The sequence below is a fragment of the Centroberyx affinis genome, unplaced genomic scaffold (assembly GCF_046629955.1).
Source record: "Centroberyx affinis isolate AG114_WGS23_722 - 3 ecotype Tasmania unplaced genomic scaffold, CSIRO-AGI_Caff_v1 ptg006077l_1, whole genome shotgun sequence".
Lineage (NCBI taxonomy): Eukaryota > Metazoa > Chordata > Actinopteri > Beryciformes > Berycidae > Centroberyx > Centroberyx affinis.
In genome coordinates, this window is record NW_027283091.1 from 54,282 (window position 1) to 78,500 (window position 24,219).

The 24,219-nt window shown below is 39.3% G+C and overlaps 2 protein-coding genes across 5 annotated transcripts in view; one reads left to right on the forward strand and one right to left on the reverse strand.

The window, feature by feature from the left end:
• Positions 1-545: 545 nt before the first annotated feature.
• leap2 (liver-expressed antimicrobial peptide 2) lies at positions 546-3,023 on the forward strand. Its single transcript, XM_071512087.1, has 3 exons — positions 546-623; positions 1,569-1,738; positions 2,897-3,023. The coding sequence occupies exons 1-3, from the start codon at positions 546-548 to the stop codon at positions 2,949-2,951; spliced, it is 303 nt and encodes a 100-aa protein (XP_071368188.1). The 3' UTR covers positions 2,952-3,023.
• Positions 3,024-14,598: 11,575 nt separating this feature from the next.
• phka1a (phosphorylase kinase, alpha 1a (muscle)) overlaps positions 14,599-24,219 on the reverse strand; it is a 32,583-nt gene continuing 22,962 nt past the window's right edge. The window contains exons 26-35 of one of the 4 annotated variants that reach the window (XM_071512082.1): positions 23,641-23,756; positions 22,972-23,012; positions 22,387-22,423; positions 21,513-21,548; positions 20,370-20,405; positions 19,016-19,060; positions 18,663-18,824; positions 18,027-18,080; positions 17,637-17,837; positions 14,599-16,765 (exon numbers count right to left, since the gene is read on the reverse strand). In XM_071512082.1, the coding sequence (XP_071368183.1) occupies positions 16,592-16,765; positions 17,637-17,837; positions 18,027-18,080; positions 18,663-18,824; positions 19,016-19,060; positions 20,370-20,405; positions 21,513-21,548; positions 22,387-22,423; positions 22,972-23,012; positions 23,641-23,756 (902 nt within the window). In that variant the 3' untranslated portion in view covers positions 14,599-16,591. The remainder of the gene's footprint in view (positions 16,766-17,636; positions 17,838-18,026; positions 18,081-18,662; positions 18,825-19,015; positions 19,061-20,369; positions 20,406-21,512; positions 21,549-22,386; positions 22,424-22,971; positions 23,013-23,640; positions 23,757-24,219) is intronic. The other 3 variants (XM_071512083.1, XM_071512084.1, XM_071512085.1) reach the window with 3 other exon arrangements.

The window sequence follows — 24,219 nt, forward strand, 5'->3', positions numbered from 1 at the left end:
TCAGGGAAATGACAGAAAGAGAGAGACGGGGGGGACGACACAGCATGGACTGTGACACACTCTCACTCTCTCTCTCTCTCTCTCTCTCTCCCTCTCTCTCTCCTGGGACCAGGGCCTGACTATAAAAAGGAGGGCCCAGTCTTCCTCCCGGTGCTGAGTCAGGCTGACTGAAGAGGCATCCAGAGACCTGAAACTAGTAGATCTGACTGACTGACTCACCGACTGCAGACTGAGACCTACAGAGTCACCGTTTAGACTGAAGACTGTCCAGAAAAGTTGATTAAGTCGAGTCGGCCGAGTTCTGCAGAGAAACCTCGAGGTTCAGAGGAGGCAGGGATATTGATCCACGTATGAACTGTGCATACTGGGTGGCCGACTGACTCAAAACTCATTTTCAGCAGTTATTGCTCCTTGTATACTTTGCCGAGGACAGCTCTACTGAAGACTGGAAGCAATTGGAAGAAGAACTAGACTCCTTGCTCGCCTGTTCAGCACCCGAGTGAGTTTACTTCTTGTTGGATCAATCAGCTCGATCGAGTGTAAAGATGCAGGAGAAAGGCTTCTTCACCCAAAGGAAGGCAGCAGTGACGCTGTGCCTTGTGCTGCTCATGCTGGCTCAACAGGTGAGTGGATTCTCTTCTTGACACAGTTTTAACTAACTTCCAATATCATGGTCTTCCTTTTTCTGGTAGTAAAAAGTAAAAAAAAAACATGACAGGACTTGAAGCAACAATCACGGTTATGAAGTAATGATAAATATCTCAAGACTGTATGACGGATGGATTTATGGTGAAGGGGATGTCATCTTTCTTACAGGCACAAATTATAAAATGCATAATTTCTCCATTTTGAATGCACAAAATATTAAAAATACCCATTTTCCCTATGGAATAGACTGACTAGATGAATCGAGGTGAAAGCTACAGACCCTTATTGAATTCTTATTGAATCCCTTTTAAATCCACATCAGTCCTGAAGGGGAGATGTAGATGAAGGAGAGGAGACAAGTTTAAGAAAGATTTTTAAGCCATGACAAAATTCAGATATGGACTGTGCAAAAGGGGGACGCAACTCAACAGTAGGAGGATGTTCATAATGCTTTGGAGATTCAGTATATACAATAAAAGTAGGGAAAGTATGAAAGAAAACTATCATTTGCCCTCCATCATCTCTGTTAATTTAAATATGCACTACGCTTACAAATGATAATAGTGCTAATTTTGTGTCAAATTGCTTTGTTGCATGTTTTACTGTGAAGTGAGATGCTTGACTTACATTGGTTGCGTCTAAATATAATCTATATACTATAATAACACATTAACTCACTACTTTGATGCAATATACACTCATTTGTCTCAGAGGAATATACAGTTTACTCAAGATTCAATAAGCGCTTTTGAATGTATTGCACTCGAGAGAAAAATTATGATGCATCAATGCCGATTATGTTTGTGTACTTGGTTTTTCTTGTTTGTTTGACTTTCTGTGTCCGTGCCTCTCTGTTCCCTTTTTGATATACTTTAATGTGTGTTTCTGTGTCTATGTGTGTGTGTGTCTGTGTGTAGCAGGTGTGTGCAGGTCCAGTACCCTCTCAGGACCGGGTCCAGTCCAGTTCGGACCACAGCGGTCAGACTCTGAGGAGGACGGCTCGGATGACCCCGCTCTGGAGGATCATGAACAGCAAGCCGTTCGGAGCTTACTGCCAGAACAACTACGAGTGTTCCACCGGACTCTGCAGGTAACTTCACCAGGGAGGAGGAGGGCCAAGAGATCTGCTCATGTGGAAGTTACTGCTGAAGGTTTAGGCTACTTAAGCACAAGTAAAGTTACCGGTGTAAAAATCAACTCAAGTAAAAGTAAAAAGTAACTCACTTAAAATGTAGTCAGAGTAAAGTGAGAGTTTAAACTATTTCTAATCAAATTAATTAGCGACACCTTGTGCCAAAAAGTCGTTACTCCTTGGTTACTGCAGACGGTTTCCTGCTGGACTAGTTTTTTTGGCAGAAGCTTGTAGCTAAATTACCTTAGCTTGCAATAAAATGATTTTAAATCAATACTTTGTGTCAAATGATAAATGTCTGGTACATAGCCATGTAAGTAAGATAATGTAGCTACAGGGAGTTGGTCAAAACTGAAAAAAAAGCCCCTTCATGGTAGCTATCCAACTAGCTAGCAAGGCTAGCGAGCTAGCTAGACAACAACCAGGCTAACGCTTACCAATAATACTGAAGCTGGAGGGAGCCATTTAAAATTCCAAAAAGACATCTAAAATTTATCAATTTTAGTATTTAATGTTACAGTTAGTTACATTAACATTCTTTAAAACATGGAGATCCTAGAAAATGTGTACTCTGTAATGGATGTAATTTCAAAGTAATATACGTAAAGAGTAACTAAACCCTAAACCCAAATCTGTGTAAAGAAAGAAATGGCCATCTGCTATTGGCTGATCTTTGGTGCCAGGTGATGTCACCTTCTACTGTATAGAGTACAACAGGTGGTGTCAGGCTTTACACAGATTTGGGAAAAATCTGACTTAAAAAAATACTCAAGTACACAAAAAGCTGCCCAATTACAGTAACAACAGTAAGTGTAATTTTTTACACTTACTGTTTGTTGCACTTACAATACCAAGATACAATCCAATGAATTTCACACAGGCTATGCAGTTTGCTTGGGACCACCCATGTTAAAAATGTGTATACTTACATTACGCACTTTGGGTAACCATGTCTACCAAATTTGCCATGTTATGTTATGTTATGTTATGTTATGCTCTGTATATTTTTGCCTACCAGTGTTCAGTACTGTTCAGAATTCAGCAAGAATGACTCCAGATGAACTCCCTCTCACACGTTTCTTCTTCTTCTTCTTCTCCTCCTGCTCGTCTCCTCAGGGGCGGACACTGCTCCATCAGCCCCCGCTCCTCCTCAGAGCCGGTCAAGTACTAGACCCAGACGTCCCGGGCTGCAGCCAGCGTGTTTACATCATCATACAGGCACAATCCATATGCTAATGAAGGCATATTCGGGTTTCAGATAACTATTATATGTGTCTATTCTTAGATGGAATACTTGAGCATTGCTACTTAATATCTGAATATTAATATCAATCCACACAGCAGGTAGTTTCGTCTGATTGGTCAGACACTTTCAATTAATTTCCCATCATGAGGGGCAGGTTGACTGCCCCTGATATGTTTTAAAAGGCAAAATTGTTTCACCAAAGAGAAATATCACTGTAAGTAAGATAAGAGGAAGTAGGGTAAAGTAATGGGTGAAGTTAAAAAAACAACAACAGGGAGAAATTATCCTCTCATACTTGATATTTTTTACCAGGATATGATGCGATCAGTGGGAAAATGATTAAGAATTGCTGACCAAGTTCTCACATTTTTACCAGAATCTAAACTAAGGGTGCGAACGACTGACAAAATGTGCCTAAACACAGAGGTTTCCTAAAAAGCTTTCAACCCAAAACTGAAGGTTCTCATTCAAATGTAGCATATATATATATATATATATACACACACACACATAAATATCATTTGAATTATGAAAAACTAGAAGCTCTTTAACTCTCAACCAAGAGCTGGAAGTAGAGCCGAACTGCTAGTTCTCACGGCCTTGAACTTTATTCCACATAAGATACGATGAAGTCTGATGTCTGCGCTGTTTTGATAAAGAGGTTTTATCTGGGATTTTCCACTGCAGATCACATGACTTCTTAGATTAGATATACACTAATTTCAAAAAATATTATTAACAGCTTCCTAATACTGAGCTGCACATCCTTTTACACAACCCATCTCTCAATTGTCTCCAGGTAGAAAAATCCGATTCACCTGGTTATTTCATAAAGGTGCTTTTTTTAGCATATTAAGACTTTTCACCTGTTGTACTATTTTTGTAACAGATGATGATGGAAGGAATAGGGAGCAGTGCAATGTACAGGGAAGATAGCCTGCCTTCTAATAGCTGTTGACCTTTAAATTCCCAGATTTCGTCATCGCCGTCACGCGTCGTTCTCGATATGTTATCAGTGGACCATGTGCCGAGATAGACGGGCCAATCGTCCCGCTTCTCTGTGCTGCATGGAAGCACATGCACTTGGAAAATGTTGCTGCACTAATGTAGGACAGATACAGTAAGGTGGGGAGCTTCTATAACGGCTGCCACTGACTGCAATTGACGTCTTCCTGATTCGGTATGGTTTCTCTTTTTCATATTTTTGTCAGCCTAAATGTTGGCTATATTTGTAAATTGGCACAGCAAGCGCTTAAAGTCAACTCTCGCACTAAACTACCACATCAAGCACAACATTTGTTATCTTAAACCGCCATACTGAATCCTCAGATTTGAACAACACATATTTAAAGGTGCATGGAGTAATTCTAGGACTGTCAATATCTATTGGTGAAAGTCACACTTTCACAATGAAGACGAGTAAGCTAGCTAATTAGAGCAGAGATCCAACAGGAGGTGGTGATATATCATGATGCAAAATACTAGGAATAATCAATAGTCAGTTGTTTTTCTTGGCTTGAGAACGAGGCTCTTTAGTCTTCGTAGCTGAAATGTCCACCAATGCCTTCCAATGTGTGGGGAGTTTTTGTTCCGAAACAGAGAACAGGCTGGAAAGTGAGTTTTGAAAGTCAGCAATTTCAGTAATCGTTGAGTCGAGTTGGTATTGATCAACAATCCTTTCAGATATCATTATGGTCATTCTGTGCCATGGGACAGTAAAAATTTACTTATTGCCCCTTTAATCCAAACACAATTCAGACTGGAAAATCAGACGCTGCTTCTCTGTTTGATGGTCGGGGAAAAAGCAGAGAGGACAAAGTGTCCAGGGGTAAAAAAAAAAAAAAAAAAAAAAAAGGTAGATAAACCAGAGCAGGAAAAAAGGGCAGAAAAAGGAAGATAAACCAATGGTGAAAAAAAAAAAAAAGAAGGGAGAAGGGCCAGTCGGGTGTTGAACTGGAGATACAGATGGAGGGAGAGAGAGAAAGAAAGAAAAGAGAGCGCAGAAATGGAGCAGAGGTTACAAAATATTGATGCAATGCTCGGACACCCTCAACACTTTCACACGTTCATGTATTTGATGCCTTTTTTATAATATATATATATATTTAAAGTGGGCCGAGCTTTGTGTCAAAATGTCCAAAGTTGGTGAAAGCACAAATTCCTGCTGAGCTAAAACCACATAAGTTAGATTTAGATAGAATATACATTAGACATTATTCCCACTATCTACAATGCATGCATATTAATTTTAAGTAAGTTTCATCATACAGTGATTCTTGGATATTTTATTTATTGTATACTTTGTTTAAATGCCAAAAAATGTACCCGTTTTGCTTTATTTCATTTAGTTCATCTATTTTTTTTTTTTTTATATATCTGTCTTTCATATTGTAATGAAGGTTTACGTTTTAAAAACTGACCAATCGCCCTGACTGGCTGGATTTTCTCAACTTTTCCAGCCAAGCAACAGATTTCTACTGCTCAGACAATCTCAAATCTTTCATAACCAAACCGTGTAACAACTAGACGCACGCTGAGTCTACTTTTTTTTGCACAATCTCTGTTTTCTCAAGTCTTAAAAATCCCTTTTAACGGCTGAAATCGATAAAGGGAATCATTTAGCTTTCGTTTCGACTCGGTCTGCTTCACGGAAAGAGCAGGCGGTCCTGAGATTTTTTTTGTACACTCAGCAGCGTGTTCCTGAATTGTTTGAGTAGGATTGCACTTTTAAACCACAAATTATCTTTGTACTGTGTCCTATCTATGTACTGTGTTACTCACATGCAGAGGGGCTGGAGGAGAAGCTGAATAAAAGCATGGGGAAAGAGACAGAAGTCATGGGTCTGTGTGACTGATTTTTTGGGTGTTGATTGATAATTATTATATTTTGCTGAAAAATACAGGTATAGTCTAGGCTTGTTTATTTATATCACCCTTTATCACAGTCAAGTCTCAAAGGGCTTTACATACCATCATATACATGTCATATACTATACTACATAATACACATCATACACATCTTGTACTAGGTCATACACTACCAGTCAAAATTTGTTTTCTTTATTTTTACTCTTTTCCACATTTTAGAATAATAGTAGAGACATCAAAACTATGAAATAACACAAATGGAATTATGCAGTGACAAAAAAAGTCCGAACTATCTTATATTTTAGATTCTTTAAAATAGCCGCCCTTTGCCTTGATGGAAAGGCAAAGGCTTTGGAAAGAAAAATTCATACATAGGATCAACTTCACTGTTTATATTTGAGTAAGAAACACATTTCGAGCATTTAAGCAGAAGCCTTTAGATCAAAATGGCTTTAAGAGAATGAAAAACACAGAACATTCAATCAGGTGGGTCCAAACTTTTGACTGGTAGTGTAGATATTACTACACTACAAGTACACTACATTTACTACATCAGTGGTGCCAGGTGTCACCATTGCACAAGTCTCACATTTTACTACATACTTGCTACATGAAAGTTACTTCACACCTGAGAGAAATAGTTTGGAAAGTAAAATGTTTCGTCCTGTTTCAATGAGCACTCCCCTCATTCAACAGCTGCCCTTGATTAACAGTAGAGTGAAAGTGTCTAACTGTATGAATCATATGAGTGAGAAACAGGCCATTGCTAGAAAAAACAGAGCATGCATACTCAGCAAAATTTCCAATGATAAAGGTGAACAAATCATTTGACAGGAATCAATTTTGTGCAATAATTGTTGCGGTGTGAAAACTTTTTTGGTGATTTTCATGTTTTAACTTAAAGGATTACATGGTTCCTCTGTGGGTCGAGAAAATCTACAAACTTTGGGGGTTTTGAAAACTTTTCAAAACACACTGAATAAATAAACTGAAAAATGCGTGGCTGTTCATCTAAAATGGCGGTTTTTCTTAGTTTCTAAAAAGTTTGTTTTGTGACCAAATTCTTTAGTATTTTCTATTTCTTATATCATATGAAAAATGAACATTATCTTCCCCGTCCCTCACCCTTTGACCATAGAAGTCCCTTACATGCATTCGTGTTCTGAAGCCGAACATCATATATAAAATCATAAGTGAATAAATCAATCAATAAATAAACCGTATGACCAAGATTTACCAACCATGTCAGTTTGGTCTGTACTGTACTGTAAAAAAAATACACACAATGTCAAAATATACATACATATTACATTGAATTTAACATAAATATGTAGAAGACAAAAGGAAAAATGATTATAAAACAAAGACATTATTACTTGATCATATAAAAACAAACAGAGATGGGCTGACTTTCTTTGGTTGCCTGAAATGCTTAGCTTATGAAAAGTTGACATTTTGGAGATTCAAGGTTTTCAGTGTAACACTTAAACAAAATATAGAAACTAGTTGGGACTTTCCCCACAAAACCTGCATGGAAACAAGATATGTTTGCAGCAGATGCCTCCTGGATGTTTTGTGAATGATGTATTGATCCGTGATCTGACTCTCCTGTGACTCATTCACCCCGTCTGCAGCGGGACGGGACATTTACCCAATACTTTCCCTGCAGAACACCTTGCAGGACACTCACAGTGTGAATCACGCACTCTGACTCATCCGCTATTTCCAGGTTGAAGTTAACGCATTTTTACGCACCAGCTCATCGGACTGAGGACCCCGTGGACCCCGTGGACCCCGTGGACCCCGGGCTTGAATCTGCTGTCACACCGTTCATGACACAGCAGCTCAAAGTCAAACAGCTGTTGGCTTTGGCGCTTGAGTCACATTTCACAATGACAGAGGAGAGCCAAGTGTGTGAGCGGGAGACGCTGAGACAGAAACACACAAATCATGAGGATTCAGTGCAAGGATGTAACGTCTCCAGATAGTTCTTCCATGTCTTGGGGAATGTGTGGAGTCATCAGGAATGTGTGTGTGTGTGTGTGCTGTTTGGTGGCAGTATGCATACATGTGAGCATCTGTGCGTGTGCCTGTTTCAAGGCACATTTCTCACACACACACACACACACACTTGTGATGAGCCTGCACATTTCTCTCCTGTCAGGTCTGTGAGAAGAGATGGTAGGTGAGTCGCACAGATTAGATCGCAGTAGGGCAGAATCAATTCTACAGTTCAGTTCAATTAATTTCAGATCAATTCAATTCACCCCATTAAATGTGAGACAAATGAGAAGTAGAGAAGGAGGTGAGGACAGAAAAGAAGACAAGACGAAAGCGCAGTTCCCTAAAACAGACACGAGAGGAAAGGTCGTGCTCACAAGTGCTGACTCTGGATCAGCCTGCTGAATCCCCTATGCAAATCTGAACCATTAATGAGGGAAATTGCTAAACTGACTGCAGATCAGCGACCAATTTACAATTTACAATTTCCCATTTGGAAGACGCTTTTATCCAAAGCGACTTACACATGAGATTTTCATACACAAGCAAGGTTCTACTCAGGAGAGAACAACGAGAGTAAGTGCCATAAAGCTAAGTTCTGGTCCAACAGGACAGAGGTGCTACAAGGCAGTGCTATGAGGCAATGCATAGAGTGCATAGAGGCAAATCATTATTATTATTATTTTTTTTTGGTTGGTTTGGTTAGATTGTCCATTAGGTGAGAAGGTGTTCACTAAAGAGCTGGGTCTTAAGCCTTTTCTTAAAGATTGAGAGGGACTCTGCGGATCGAATGGAGTTTGGTAACTCGTTCCACCACCGAGGAACCACAGAAGAAGAGAAGAGTCTGGCTAGAGACTTAGGGCCTTGCTGTGGTGGCAGCACCAGGCGCCGCTCCTTGGCAGAGCGTAGTGGGCGGGAGGGAGCATAGACCTGAATGAGGGAGTATGTAGGCCAGCATCAAGGACTTGAACTTGATGCGGGCAGCGACTGGGAGCCAGTGGAGGGAGATGAACAGCGGAGTGACATGTGCTCTTTTGGGCTGGTTGAAGACCAGACGCTCCGCCGCGTTCTGGATCATCTGCAGAGGTTTGAAAGTACAGGCCGGGAGCCCTGCCAGTAAGGAGTCGCAGTAGTCAAGGCGTGATATTACAAGAGCCTGTACCAGGAGTTGTGCTGCATGCTCAGACAGGTAGGGTCTGATCTTCCTGATGTTGTACAGGGCAAATCGATATGACCGAGCAACAGAAGCCACATGCTCCTTGAAGGTTAGTTGGTCATCAATCATGATGGCAGACTTTGTGGGTATGAGCTGAGCTGATTGGAGCGACCAGGGCATTTTAACTTTACACCAACTGTCTGTCTGTCTGTCTCTCTGCTGCCGTCTGCCCACTTGACATCCACTCAGAACGTATCAAGTGGACACTAGACAACACACACTCATACACACACACACACACACAGAGCCAGTTCTGGAGAGCAACAAGCTGGCAAGTACATCTTGTATAGAGAACAGTGTGTGCAACAGAAGTCAAGAGTGCAAGACGGCTCCAGCCAAGAAAGCATTTGATGGATGTGGATGTGAGGCGACCGAGTGAAACGTTAATAAGCTCAACATTTACACAATACTGTATATAAGCTGCATGTTCAACGGTATACTCAGGTGTGTGTGTGTGTGTGTGTGACAATAAAGTGCATCTTACATTTTACCTTGTTTTCTTAACATGACAGTGTGGCACAGTAAAAAAAAAAAAGGTTATTTTAAAACTTTCATCTCAGCTTTCTCTTTGGCGATATATTTAAACAGGTTTTAAACAGGTTTCATTATCTCGCTATATGTATATGATATTATATTGTTAATTATTAATAAGATGAAAACCTTAAAAGCAGTACTGTAATATGCTTCACTTACTTAAAAACGAATTCATCATATCAATCATATCAAAAGACATTTCTCGTTTTTTTTTTTTAAACACGTTTCAAGGTAAGACTAGATATTTACAGCATCAGAAGTGGGGACTCCAGTCACATGACTTGGACTCGAGTCAATTTTAACTGCTTGAGACTTGACTTGGGTTCTGGTGACTTGGGACTCGACTCTGACTTGTACTCTGATGACTTGAAAAGGTTTCTAAAGTCTCGACTTGAGATCTTGTGTTTGTGTAAATGACTTAGATTGAAAGTGATGAGATTTGTTCCAGCAGACGACTGAATTTAAATTCTGTTTTCTGAATTTGTATGGAATGATTGAATTTATTGAAGTTGAAACGGATTATAGAAATCAAACTCATGACGCTCTTACCAAGTTTTTCTCCTATTAAAACCATATTGCATTGAAAAGTCCTAGATATTTAGTTTTCTTTAAGATATTAAATTGATACTGGACTCTTGATTTGTTCTGACTTGACTTGCTGTTCTACATTTAGACTTGAGACTTGACTTGAGACTTGTGCCTCAGGACTTGAAACTGACTAGGGACTCAAGCAAAGCTGACTTGGTCACACCTCTGATATTTACAGTATGTAAAAATATTGTAGATATAATATGTATATGTAGACTTTTTTAATAAAAAACAAAATTATATGCTGGTTCAGCTTATAAAAAATGTAAGGATCATTTACATATAAAACATAAAAATCCAAATAACAGCATCTAATATAAATTAAGTCAAATGAGTCTCAGTTACAAAGTTACAAAAAGCTACTGGCCTGCATGAATATAACATTTTCAAGAAGTCTCTGTTATCGCTGTTGTCACGGTAATAAAAATTAGGGGCGGTGTCATAACTGTTGTTGTGTTTTTACTGTGATTTACAGCATCAGCGGTTACTGTCCCATCCCCAGCTGTCTTTATCAGCTTCTATTCAGTGTCTCACAGGTTTCTGGGTGAGGTTGGGTTTCAAACATGTGGTTCCAGTCGGTTCGCTGCTTCATGGGACACGGAGCCAACGCTCTGCTGGTCACTGCCTTCCCTCTGCAGCTGTGACCTCTTACTGTATGTCAGGCTGTTCAAACACACAGCCAGACAGAGTGGGCTGCATGTATGTGGAGTGATGTGTGATAGTGACAAGTCTGCTGTCTGTCCTGCGTCCCGCACGTTTCCCCTTCCCTCTGACATGTGAAACTCTGTAAGCTGTCAGTGTGTCTCTGCACCGATGCCGCCAAGATAAATTCATATACTGTACGTTTATTTCTAGTGGGAAAACCAAGTGATTCTCATTCTGGTTTCAAGTCACAAGGAAGCGGCATTTTCATGGCGTCTTGCTTCTGTAATTTGATGTATTTCCTTTAGAAACAGGATGTTGGAGCGGGACATAACTGCAGGAGTAACGGTTCAAAAGTGTTCAAAAGTTCAGAAATGCTTTGCGCATGTAATCTTGAGCTGTCACAAATTTCAGATTCTTCAAAATGAATAAATTCCAGCCATCGGGACACAGCCATGGTGTTACAGGAAAAGGAAACAGGGTTTTTTCGGAGTACCAGGTTGGAACTTTGCATCACTTTGAAAGATAAGCTGCAGGTTTTATATGATGGGAGGAGTAGAAGGGGTTGGGGCATTGTTAAATAAATCTGTATTGGTGTTATTGGTTGGGATTTTTATGTGCACCTGCTGGTACCCCATAAAGTAACCATTACTCATTTTCCAGGGAGTAAAAGTAATGATGATGATAGGTTTGTGTGTGTGTGTGTGTCTGTGTGCACGAGTGTCCCGAGTCAATATTATCAGGTCTGTGTCTGTGTCTGCCCCTGTGTCTGTTTGCTTGTTACAGACCTGTAGAACCCGGGTCGTGTATTTTGGTCTGTTTAACATTGCTAAACTCTGTCTTTTCAAGTTGAAACACATAATCTGTGCTGCCTTCTGTGTGTCGGCTGTCTGAACACATGGAGGAACTGACATGGTGGTACATGTCCGGGCCGTCTTCTCTCTGGCTCCTGACCCCCAAAAACTAAGCCATACCCACTCGTGAACGTCTGCTGCAAGGGGGAACAAGCAGAGCGGTGAACTTTGACACGAAATGGGGTTTCTTTTATTTTCTTTTTTACTTGACTGATTACCGGAGTAAAGCTAGATGCTGCGAATATTCATCATTTCACAAGGAAAAGGCATGTTAAACAATATTAAAACATGCTCATACATTTGTAAATTTAGAGGTACGCCGCCCGTCAAAAGTTTGGGGACACCTAGCTTCTGAAAATGTTTAATAAATAATATGTTTTCTTTGTCGGTGTGCAATAACCTAACCCCATTAATGACTAACTAGGTTTAGTTAGGGTTAGGGTTATCATACATGCAGATATTTGTGATGATAACACTAAAACGACTAAACTATACGTTCATCAAAAAAACCAACTGCCAACAGTCAGAGACGCTCTGCCATGAAAAACCTTCTCTTCACACCGAAGAGACACTTTGAGGAAATGAAGCTGAGTGTTGAAGAAATATATCTTAAGTTTTAGGAAATATATATTTTATGTTAGCAAAAGCATTGCAGGTATTTTTTTCCTTACCAAAATCAAATAGCGAGGTGTCCCCAAACGTTTGAGGGGCAGTGTATATATTTTTTTTCACATTCCACGAAATCATCGTTTTTGTCTTCCGCAAAATCATCTCCTGACCCCCTGGGGGATCGCGAGCCCCAGGTTGAAAACCAGTAGGACGGACTGTGCCGTAACCAGGAGAAGGTCAAAGGTGACTTTGACCTTTTGAGCAAAACACTGAAGCCCTACCTGCCCCTCCTGCTGCTCCTGACCGTTGACCCCTCTGCTGAGATGAACACATGTAAGTGTGTATCAGAGAAGTAACTAAGATACAAATTCCTCATTACACACTGTGTGTAATATGGCAACTGAACAGCTCTAAAAATATAAATAAATATTAAACATAAAAGTGGAATTATTCCCTGGATTCCTCTCCTCAACTCGTCCAATTTAATTAACACATGCAACAAAACACGAAGCCTTGGTTTAAAGTACAGAAAAACATATAATTGTATATATTCATATACACTGAATTTGAAATATTGTTTAACAAACGTATTAGAAAAATCTGTAGAAGTTTCACTGTAGAAGTTTCAGCGTTCGAGGTATTTGGGTTCATGCACACAAATAACATTCCTCTTCGATGTTGAACTTTGGTTTTGAAATTCAAGTTGAGAAGGAAACATATTCAGGGCCAGCCAAGCTTTGCTTAATATGACAGTTTCCTCCAGATAATAAAAATGATACAGAAGGATGTGAGAAAACAACACAAGTGTCAGCCACAGACTGCCCAGTCCAAGACGCTGTGTCACTTCAAAACACCAACAGCTGCCAGCTCGGCCTCATGCTGGAACGCACATGAGCCGACTGCTAGTTTCAGTCTGATAGTTTTTGCTTTTTGATTACATTTTATCTGCTTTTAATCACCAACTGTGAAAAGCCAGGTGAATATATCGCCAAAATGAAAATCTAACCCTAACCCTGTAGTCGTCCCTTTGTGAAATCAGGACCTAAATATCTTTCTCACATCAAAAAAATATTCCCAAACTGCAACATACAGCAAATAGAATAAATATAACATATTTTAGATAACAGATTTATAACAGATAAAACAATGTATTGTAGATTTACAGTACAGTTTAGCAAAAAGTGTCTATTTGTTTATGTGAATTTGTTTATAGTAGTCCTTTCAAAACCTTTAAACAATGACAATAGATGTTATGAGGGAAATAGTGAATACGGTATGTTATTTGAGATGTGTGGGATATTCTCCTCCATCAACAGCACCAGGTAGTCAGATGAATACAAGAGAATAGAATACAATAGTACATAGTGTAGCTCTCGCCATAAAATAATGAATATATATGCAACTAAAGCCAGTGATTCTCAACCTTTTTCATATCAAGGACCCCTAATTTAGTCCACATTAGAGCCACGGACCCCCACTTGATGAGTCTCTCGGACGCAAATCTGTGAATATTTTTTATTGTCAGATATGATTTTGTATAGAACTCCATGACTATCTGTATCGTAGGTAGAGAGATAACAGAGAAACTATGATCAAAATAGTTATTCTTCTACATTCTCTAATAGTGTTGACTTCTTGTAAATAAAATAATGGTGAAGTTTAACAATTCATCAATTTGCTGGGGACCCCCTGGAATCCCCTCAAGGACCCCTGGTGGTCCCCGGACCCCACGTTGAGAACCACTGACTAAAGCTGTTCAAATGTCACTAGAATCTCAACCTTTAACAAATGTTGTAAAAACTCTTCCTACAGAAGATGAAAAGGTATTACATTGTGAGAATATTGTAGATGGCACCAGTTAGGCCCCATGTTGCTTTACAGTAAATTGACCCTGGACTTAATCTGTGAACATGTAGCGCCACCTACTGGACATTATGTCTTGTTGGTAAACCACTCTGCTTTGTTTGGATAGTGACATTGAAGATACACTTTCTGCTCAGAGATACAAGGACTGAATATAAAAGCTATATATAGGTTTTATGTGTGTTTTGAGGCTCTACATCTGTATTTTGAGTCACAATGGGTTAATAAAGTTTCAAAGGACAACTGAAACACAAGAACATGAAAGAATATAATCAAAATATATTCTTTGGATAAATAAGTTGGTGATTGAAGAAAAATAAAATAAAAATCCAGCTGATAGTGTAAACTGACTTCATGCTCAAATAGTCGACTGAATAACAAACGCTCAAAAACAATAGATCTTCTCTCTTTTATTACAGAATTAGTTCCAACAGCAAAAAACAACGACAACCACTTTGCTCTATGGATGCTGCCAGTAAGTAACAGAGGAATCACTCTTTCATATCTCACACAGCAGCTCTGTGACTCTCAGGCTGCCATGACTGTACTTTGTTCACAGGAGTGTGGCGCTCACATCTTCAAACATCACAAAACACTACAGGCTGCTTCTGTTACATGAAACCAAACAACACATTTCACACAAGGAAAAACAGAACCACCTACATTCTTGAATTATCCCAGAATTACATTCTATTTGTTCCCTGTACTTTCTATTTTTCCCCACAATGTAGACAGTGTATTAGCATATCATTAAAACACTCGAATAGCAAACAGTCACAGGTGAAACGTGTCCAAAAAACAAAACAAAAAAAACCCAGAAGATGTGAGCAACTGCAGGCATGATGGCAAGTTCAAGAGTCTTACTGTAAATATAATAAACAACCAAAACCCAGTTACAGTCCAGCACACGGCAACAATAACAGTAAATTAAGGCATTTCCCTTCTGAAGAAGTTGAAAATCCAAACTGCACATATTTAATTGATTTGTTAATGAGTGAAATTTGTGCAATTAATCACTGAGTTGCATTCAGCAGCAATAACTGTGACAACTATTTGCCATCGCATGCTCAAAAATCCTAAATATCCCAAAAATTAACATAATAAAAGTGAAGTCTTATGTACAAAAAAATATATTTTTAATTACTACTCAACTTCTAAGTGTGCTATTTTTGCATAGAAGTAAAACAGCATTTCTGAAGTCACACACAAAAACACTGCTAAGTGCAAATGTTAAGGCATTCAAGGTTAAAAAAAAATCTCCCAAACTGAACTGTGCTCTCTGTAAGATACATTTCATATCTCCTACAATTCTTTAATCATCATTAAAGAATCAGAATTATTTAGCTTTACTTTATGCATCGTGCAGCATTTAGAACTGGAGGTATAGTGACATGAGACTATAGCAGGTAAGTAATTTTATTCAGCTTGATGAAACAGCATATCTGTGGTAATAAATTAGGATAAATTAGTGACATTAGTTTTGATTTGTTACTCATTACTTTCTGGTCAAGCTGTGAAGTCGACAGCTGTTAAATGTTTGCATGTTTCAGTCTCTAGTTACAGATGAACATAAGACTGTTGTTAAGATTCGGCTGAGGCTGAAAACTGTGTGCATGTGTGTGTGTGTGTGTGTGTCATTGCTCTATCACAGTGCTATATGTATTCCTAAGTGTTGAAATACTAGTTTTTAAATCAGTTTCAGAAGTGTATTGTTCAAAATTCAAAAGCTGTAACTCTTTTCTCATAAAGAAAAGTTGTTGTATGTGACCTGTGAGGAAATGATTGAGGATGAAGGCTCTGTCATTAATACTTTAAGCTACAATATGCAACTTTTCCCCCTTGAAGCTTGTTAGTCCCACCCTCCTCCCTCTCAGTTGATGAAGAGGAAGCGGGAGACAAAGACTAAAGGGAATCTGCAATAAAATAATGCTGATATTCACCCGTTTTTTAACGGGCTATTGTCTGCCGCGCGTTTACCTTTGCTGCACTTTCTTTTCTTACTGCTTTCCACCATTGTTGCTTTTGCAAGCCACTGGCCACGCCCACAGCAAACGGTGCACGCCCCCAAAACGTCCCAAACATCATTGAAAAGCCAATTTTAAGGTATTAAGGTATGAACACACAGAGTCAGCCACAGAAACAAATTGCTAATGTATCATATATCCTCTTCATTTATTATTTTAAATGTGGAAAAAAGTTGCATATTGCAGCTGGAAGGAAGTGCATGCTTCAAAATTCAAAAGCTGTAACTCTTTTCTGTTCTTGTGCGCTCTGTTTTTGTACCTGACCTATGAGGAAATGACTGATGATGAAGACTGGCATTTTCAGCAGAGTGAAGTGAAAAGTGCTGTGACCCCTGACCTGGCGGCGGTGCGTCTGTCTGCGTCTTCTCACTGCAGGGCACAGGAGCCGCTGGGCAGGAAGTCCTGGACGTACACCGCCACCGCCTTGGTGAGGTAGGTCATGCTGCCGAAGCGTCCGCTGGGGGCGCTGTCGTACAGCAGCCGGCACACTGCCGTGGACGGGTCCCGCTCCAGGATGTGCTCCTCCGCTCCCAGGTCCTTCTGTGGGGGGGTGGGGGGGGCAGGGGGATCGGGGAGAGAAGAGAGGGGAGAGGAGGACGAGAGGATGAGGACGGACGGAGAATGAGAAGAAGGGAATCCTCTGTCTTAGGCGGGGAAAATCCTAACTGTTTTGAAAACGCACTGCATCACACGCATAACGGCGGATTTCACCGATTTTTTTTGTCTCTCAGTCGTAAAATCTGCTCAAAGACGGGGGTCTTTGAGATTATCCTGCTGACACAGGAACTTGCGTGAATCAACATGCAATAGTATCCACTGAAAACAAAACAAAAAAAAAACAAAAACACAAACAGAGAATTTGATTTGGGTAAAGCCGCTCGAGAGACACGATCAGTATGCTCCATCAGAAAAAAAGATAATGTTAGCTATACTAGTAACTTACATTCACTGTAGGACAGGAGTTACTAAAGTTTTTCATTTGAAGGCCTTTAAATAGATATGCATTATCAATAATACAACTTTTTAATATAACACTTCCACCATATATCGCTCTCATTGGCTGCTGGCGGTCTAATCTCTGATCCCGACACTCTACAGGATGTCTTCAGATGACTTGGAAGTCCTTAATCTCTGACTTAATGTTTCCTACCAGCACATGAACGCAACAGCAAAAAATGAAAACTGTCAAAGAGCAGAAACCACAGATCTGGATTATGACCAAAATCTAATCAACTGATCTTTGGGCCAAAGACCTATCTGTCCACCAAATTTCAGCCAAGTCTGTTGTGTAACATTTTGAGATATCTTGCTAACAGATAGACGAGTGAAAACTTTGACGGCAGAGGTAATCCAGTATTCTCAACCTTCACAACAATGTGCGTGTGTGTCTGTCTGTTCATCTGCTGCGAACCTGATCCTTGTAGAACATGTCGTTGGCGAGGTGCACGATCTTCTCCACGTGGATGATGGACCCGATGCTCTGGATCTCCACGTCGGCCAGCATGGTGAGAACCAAGATGGCCTCCACCAGCAGCTGTCTGTACTCGGGCTGGGGGACGCGGTTCAGCACCGTCTCCACGTGGACGGAGAACTTGATCTCCCCGGGGGTCATCTGGATGGGATACGAAGAATAAAGACAGGATGAAGGAGGAAAAGAGAGGAGAGATAGAAAGAGTGTAGATTTGTCTGTTAACAGGCGTAGGTGTAGCTTAGCACAGACAGTTTGTTTCTAAATGTACAACTTGGAGGATTTGTTTCCTAATTCTGTGTGAAGGTATGCAGACATCAATAAATCTCTCACCTCTCTGGTGGTTGAGGAAGGCAGGACAAACCCCTCTATGGAGAGACCGTGACACTGCAAGGAAACAGATGTGTATAGTCAAAAGTTTATGTACTTCACTGATATTACTGATATTATTTTAAAGCCGTTTCCAGACACAACGTCAACTTACTTTCAATTTACATAAAACTTAATTTGGCTTCATAGGTTTCATATTCATATTCATATTTTCAATTCACATAGATTCCTGAAGAGTTCAACTTAACCTGACACGTGTGTGTGTGTGTGTGTGTGTGTGTAAACAGTAAATGTCAAGAAACTGTGAGAAAGCGTGAACAACCTGTGAAAAACCTATTAATGTCAACTGATGAATTGAAATCCAACCTGACACATCAGGCCATGTGCTTGTGTGTGTGTGTGTGTGAGAGAGATGTGTGTGTGTGTGTGTGTGTGTGTGTGTGTGTTGTTAGCCTGACACATCCAAATGTGTGTGTGTGTGTGTGTGTGTGTGTGTAAACAGTAAATATCAACAAACTAAGAAAATGTGTGAAAAAATCTAAACTTAATAAATGGAATTGAAAACCTAACCAAACTGAAACATTAGACCGTGTGTGTGTGTGTGTGTGTCTGTGTGTGTGTGTGTGTGTGTGGACTCACCTTCTGCAGTATCTTCCAGACTTTCTGGTAGAAGCCGACAGGGACTCGGTTCAGCGCTCCGTCCAGACGCCTCCTGCGCAGCCATTGGCCGTGTCTGGTATCCTTGGCAACCGGACCGCTCTCCGGAATGTCCAGAGATTCTATGGACGGAAGCCTGTACCTCTGGACAGACAGGGTGACACACACACACACACACACACACACAGTGTAAAATGCAGTGTAGAGGCTGCTAGAGGCTGACAGTCTTCTTAGCGTTGGTCTTGTTTGTTTATGGTAATTATACTAATGTCTCAAAATGAATGTAATGTCACAAATATATTACAAATATCCGATTATTGATCAAAGATCCTTACCCCAGATTCAATGTTTTCTATGTCCAGTGAATGAGTTGTTAGGCTCTGGGAGGCAGAAAAAGAAAAACAGAGGAGAGAAAGACAGAAGAGGGGAGTAGAGATAAAGAAAGACATAAAAAAATGAACTGAGACAGAGACAACAGATTTAATCCCAACGACAACCAAATAGAAATTACCAGGTACGTTTGTGGAAAAAAAAAAACAAAGCCAGTTGAGTCTAATCGAGGAATCTACTCACTTCTTGACAAAGTAACTCTTTGATTAACTTTCTGTTGTGAGACAAGAGGTTTGGTAGCAATTTCTTCTCCAGAGTTTCCAATATTTAATTCACCATATAGCTTAAAAATCATGTCAAAAAGTGCTGCAGTGCACTAAAAACGCAACACAGAGGTAAAACAGACACCAAACTTCCCGTCATACAACCTGATTGGCCAAACAGCTGCAGTTTCATTTTAACGATTATGGCACTAAACTGACTGATGAAGCTTTAGCTCCCATCTCTCAGTCAGTTCCATTAGTCCCCATTCTAGCCAGTGAGGGCAATCTGCCACTAAACTGTAGGGCTACATCGCCGATATACCAGTGATTTATGATTATTAAGTATGGAAACTAAAAAAATTACAATATAGAATTATAAAAATTAATTGTGCCGCCCCACTACACTGGTCTGAAAATTACCAGCCACAAGCGAGTGGAGAGGTAAAATTTCACTCACCGATTACAACTATCTCCTATCGCCATAATAAATATACTGTTTGTGTGAATTACATCCAATGAATTAACACCCAGAGAAGCAGGTTTAAATGTCATCATCATCACCTTACGTGGCCTTGTCAGACAGTAATCAAGCTGAAACAGAAACAAAATCCACTCTGTGTTACAAGGACATGATGTTTACATGATGGAGTGTGGAGGTTTTCTGGTGAAATGGCACCAGGTAACAACATTATTCCTTATTTATTATAGCACCTTTCCACTATAATTAACACCTGTTATTGTCCTGCAATGTGCATTAAATGCTTCATGGTCATGGGGACCAAGCTGAACTACTGAGATAACATTGTAAAATATATATATATAAAAAAAAAAAAATTCCTTCAGCATCGACCTTTTGGAGATACAAAGTGTAACCAGGAAGCTGTTATCCACAATAACAGTCATTAAAGATACTAAATATTTTGCAGGTTTTGTGTTACCAAGCCGACAAAACTCAATTACACAGTACACAGAATTTCCTCCAATAATTAAGGCAATTTTATCATGTGCAATTGAGCACAACCAACCGCTAATTCAGTTGATTTCCATCTGATTGATCACATCCAAGTTACATGACCCATTCCATCATCATCACTACCTTAGTCGGGTCTGTCAAAGACAACCTGTGCTCCATCTATAACAGAAGAAAACACCCGTACAGTTACAAAGACTATTATTAAATTGTCACTTTTGAAAAAGAAGATATCGTCCTTTTGTTACCAGGTATCCAGTTAATTTCCACCACAGTCGTTTTTTTTCTTTGTTTCGTTTTCTACCACATTAAGCGTCCAGTTCTTCTCCATTGTCTATGATTGTTCACAAATTATCCGCATTTTTGCATTAGCTAAGTGATTTAACACCTCATACAATTCATTAACATCATCATTACCACCTTCATTGGATCGATCAAAGACAACCTGCATTTTCTCTGTAACAAAAATCACACCGAACAGGCTATCGATACTCTTTTGACGATCACTTACCAAATATCCAATTCAATCCAAACACTACTCACTTCAATGTGATTGGTCACACACTGAGAAATAATTAATGCAATATCAACTGATACCAGACTCAGATGAATTAACACCAACAGGTGTTATTACCAGTTATATTAAAAAATTCATCAGATCATCAAAACCTTTTCAATTAGCTAGGTGAATTGGAGCCTGACACCTCACATTGAGTTACAATTTTATCAATTTGTTAACAGCTATCCGGTTTTAATTTTCACTAAAATCAGGTGTCTATTTCATTTTAGTTGTCACAACAATCAACATCCTATCTCAATTAAGGCTGAGTATTGGCAAGGACCTCACGATACGTATCACGATACATTGCGATACGATACATATTGCGATACATTGCAATACTGAAAATTTAAAAATAGAGCTGAAAATACAACTTGCTGTGTACCACCTGGGTAGTCTAATATGTACATCACATTATACTGATAACTCAGCGGACAAATTGAGTCAAAATCATTTAATTCAAAGGGATTTGAGGGAAATTTAAGGACATTTTAAATCCGTTTAAAACATGAATAATTTTTTTTAATGTATCGATACGAGGGGCTGGAAAATCGATACAGTATCATGGAAAAAAATATTGCAATACTCAGCTGTATCGATTTTTTTGCACAGCCCTAATCTCAATTTTCTCTCACTGCTAACAGATCAGTATTTTTCCAAAAGCCAAGTGAAAAAAAATACAATTCATTAATTTTCATCATCATCATCACCTTGATCGGGTCTGTCAAAGACATCCTGCGATCGATCTGCAGCAAAAAAAAAACAAAACACTGAATTGCCAAGATTAAATACTAACCTATGCTCTTTAATCACGGATAACAACACCAGTTATATTACAACTGAATAAATTTAGTTCTATTTTTACTACAACCAGCTTCCAGTCTCCTCACATTTAACTGGTTAGATTACAGGTGATGTTTACATGCAAGGTGAATTAACAGATAGACAACTCTCATTTCCATTAACAACTCAAACTCATATTTCCATTATTGTGATCAACATCACCAGCCATCAATAAGTAAATTTCATTCAGTTTTTACCACAACCAGCCAACAGCCTCCAATTTCCTTCCTTATAGGGGATTTGATTGTAGCAAAGCCATTGAGATATTAATAGATACTCCTCCTCCTCAGCTTCACCACTATCAAGTGTCCAGTTTCAATTACCAAACCGTATTTTCCATTAGCCAGGTGAATTAACACCAAATACAATTTAACATCCTCATCATCACCATTGGATCTGTCAGAGAAAACCTGTGCTCCATCTGCAACAATGACAAAAAACAAACTGTGTTACTGTGTACTGTATCACCTTTCTCTCTTATTCGACTGGCAAAATCACCAGTTATATTATTATCCAATACATGTCATTCATTTTATTTACTACAGCCAGCTAATTTTGATGATTAGATTGGTGATGTTTACATGGAAGGTGAATTACTATCTACAGTATATTCTGTATTTCTACGTATGTGATCAGCATCATCACAGATCAACCGCTGATGACTTTTATAATTAGCAAAGATAGAAAATAAATAATAATACTGTGATAGTCAATATTCCTCCATGTCATCACCATCATCACCTTAAATGGATCCGTCAAAGACAACCTGTGCTCCATCTGCAACGGAAAAACCAAGTTACAACTGATGCTAAACTAGCCTCCATTTACCGGATGATTCCTTACAACAAGTGATGTCTGCATGCAACATGAATTTCAAATCATGTGACCAACTTCACCAATTAGATCCCACCTATTGATAACTTAAACTAAATTATCACATTTTTACCACAGCCAGCCCAACTGTTCACCAAACCAATATGATATTTAAATGCCAGGGGAATTAACTCCAGTAGAAAACCCACTGCATTATTCACATGAGATCACAGTTAATCAGTGTGATCATCAGTCAACCCGCTGGATCGGATCATCCTCTCATTGATCACTTGCACAAATTACAACATCATCAACTGAGATATTTACTATCTCTGCCCCTCAGTTCAGCCACAATCATGTCTCCAGTTTCAATTAATTTTCCCCACAACTATTTTCCAATGCAGTTCCTTTCAATTTCCTCACAAATTGTTAATTTCCATTAGCCAGGCGAATTAACGCCTAATCCGATTTAACATCATCATCATCATCATCATCATCATCATCATCATCATCATCACCTTACTCGGATCCGTCAAAGACAATCTGTGTTCCAGCTGCAAAACAAAGTCAGTTTGACAAAAAGTGTGAGATATGTGATTCACATCCTCTTCTTCATCACAATCATCATCTTCACCTTACTCGGGTGACAACCTGTCTCCCAGCCTGTCTAATAAAACATAAATCTGATTAACCTGTTTGCTTTGCTTTTTTCCCATCCTGTTGCTTTTTAACTTGCATTTAACTGTCTTCTTGTTGCACTTTCAGATTTGCTTTGAATGAAAAGTGTGTTTGTTTTATTTTTTATTAGGACCTCTGTTAGCTCTGTTATTAGGATCTCTGGTAGCCCAACTCTGCTACTTTTCCAAAAGTCCTACATCAAAAACACTTTAATCAATAGAAAATAAACAAAAAAACAAAAACAAATACATATATGTATAGATACATACAATATATACTGTATATTCACTGGAAGTCATCATTATATAATAAAATAATTAATATGAATGAATAATATGAATATGAATAAATGAATACTATTATTATTAATTCCATCCCTTACAAACACTTGTATGGGCTGGAAATTACTCTCTCTCTCTCTCTCTGTCTGTCTCTATCTCTCTCTCTATCACACACACACACACACACACACACACACACACACACACGCACACAGGTTCCTACCATCTTCATGTCGCTCTTCAGCTTGCTGATGCCGGCTCTCTCACTCTTGGTGGCGCCCACGTTGCCCAGGTGATGGATGGAGATGGCAGGACTGACGCCGGTGTCCATCTCTCGCACTAAAGAGGGAGAAATATACAGAACACCCCTATGAACACACACACAGGTATATGCAGGACCAGAGACAACACCTGAATGGCATTTAAAAAAAAAATTATAATTAAAAGGTTTGGATTTAAACTTGGTTCAAATAGGCCAATGAGAAAATATGCGTGGGATCTTAAGCCAATGTTAAAGAGCAACTAAACCCCAAACCCAAATCTGTGTAAAGCCTGACATCTAATGGTAAAAGGCATGCTACTGAAATTTCCATTTGCTATTGGCTGATCTGTGGTGCTTACCATATAAACAAAGCAATATCAGAGGAATGAAAAGGAGAAATATGATGAGATGACTACCTGCTTATTTCAGAAAAAGCCAGCGACAGAGAAGAGAGGCAGAAGAGACAGAGTGTGATTGGCTGCACTGTGCGAGATAAAGGATGTGATTGGTTGTTAGGTGAGAGAGCGATACATGAGACAG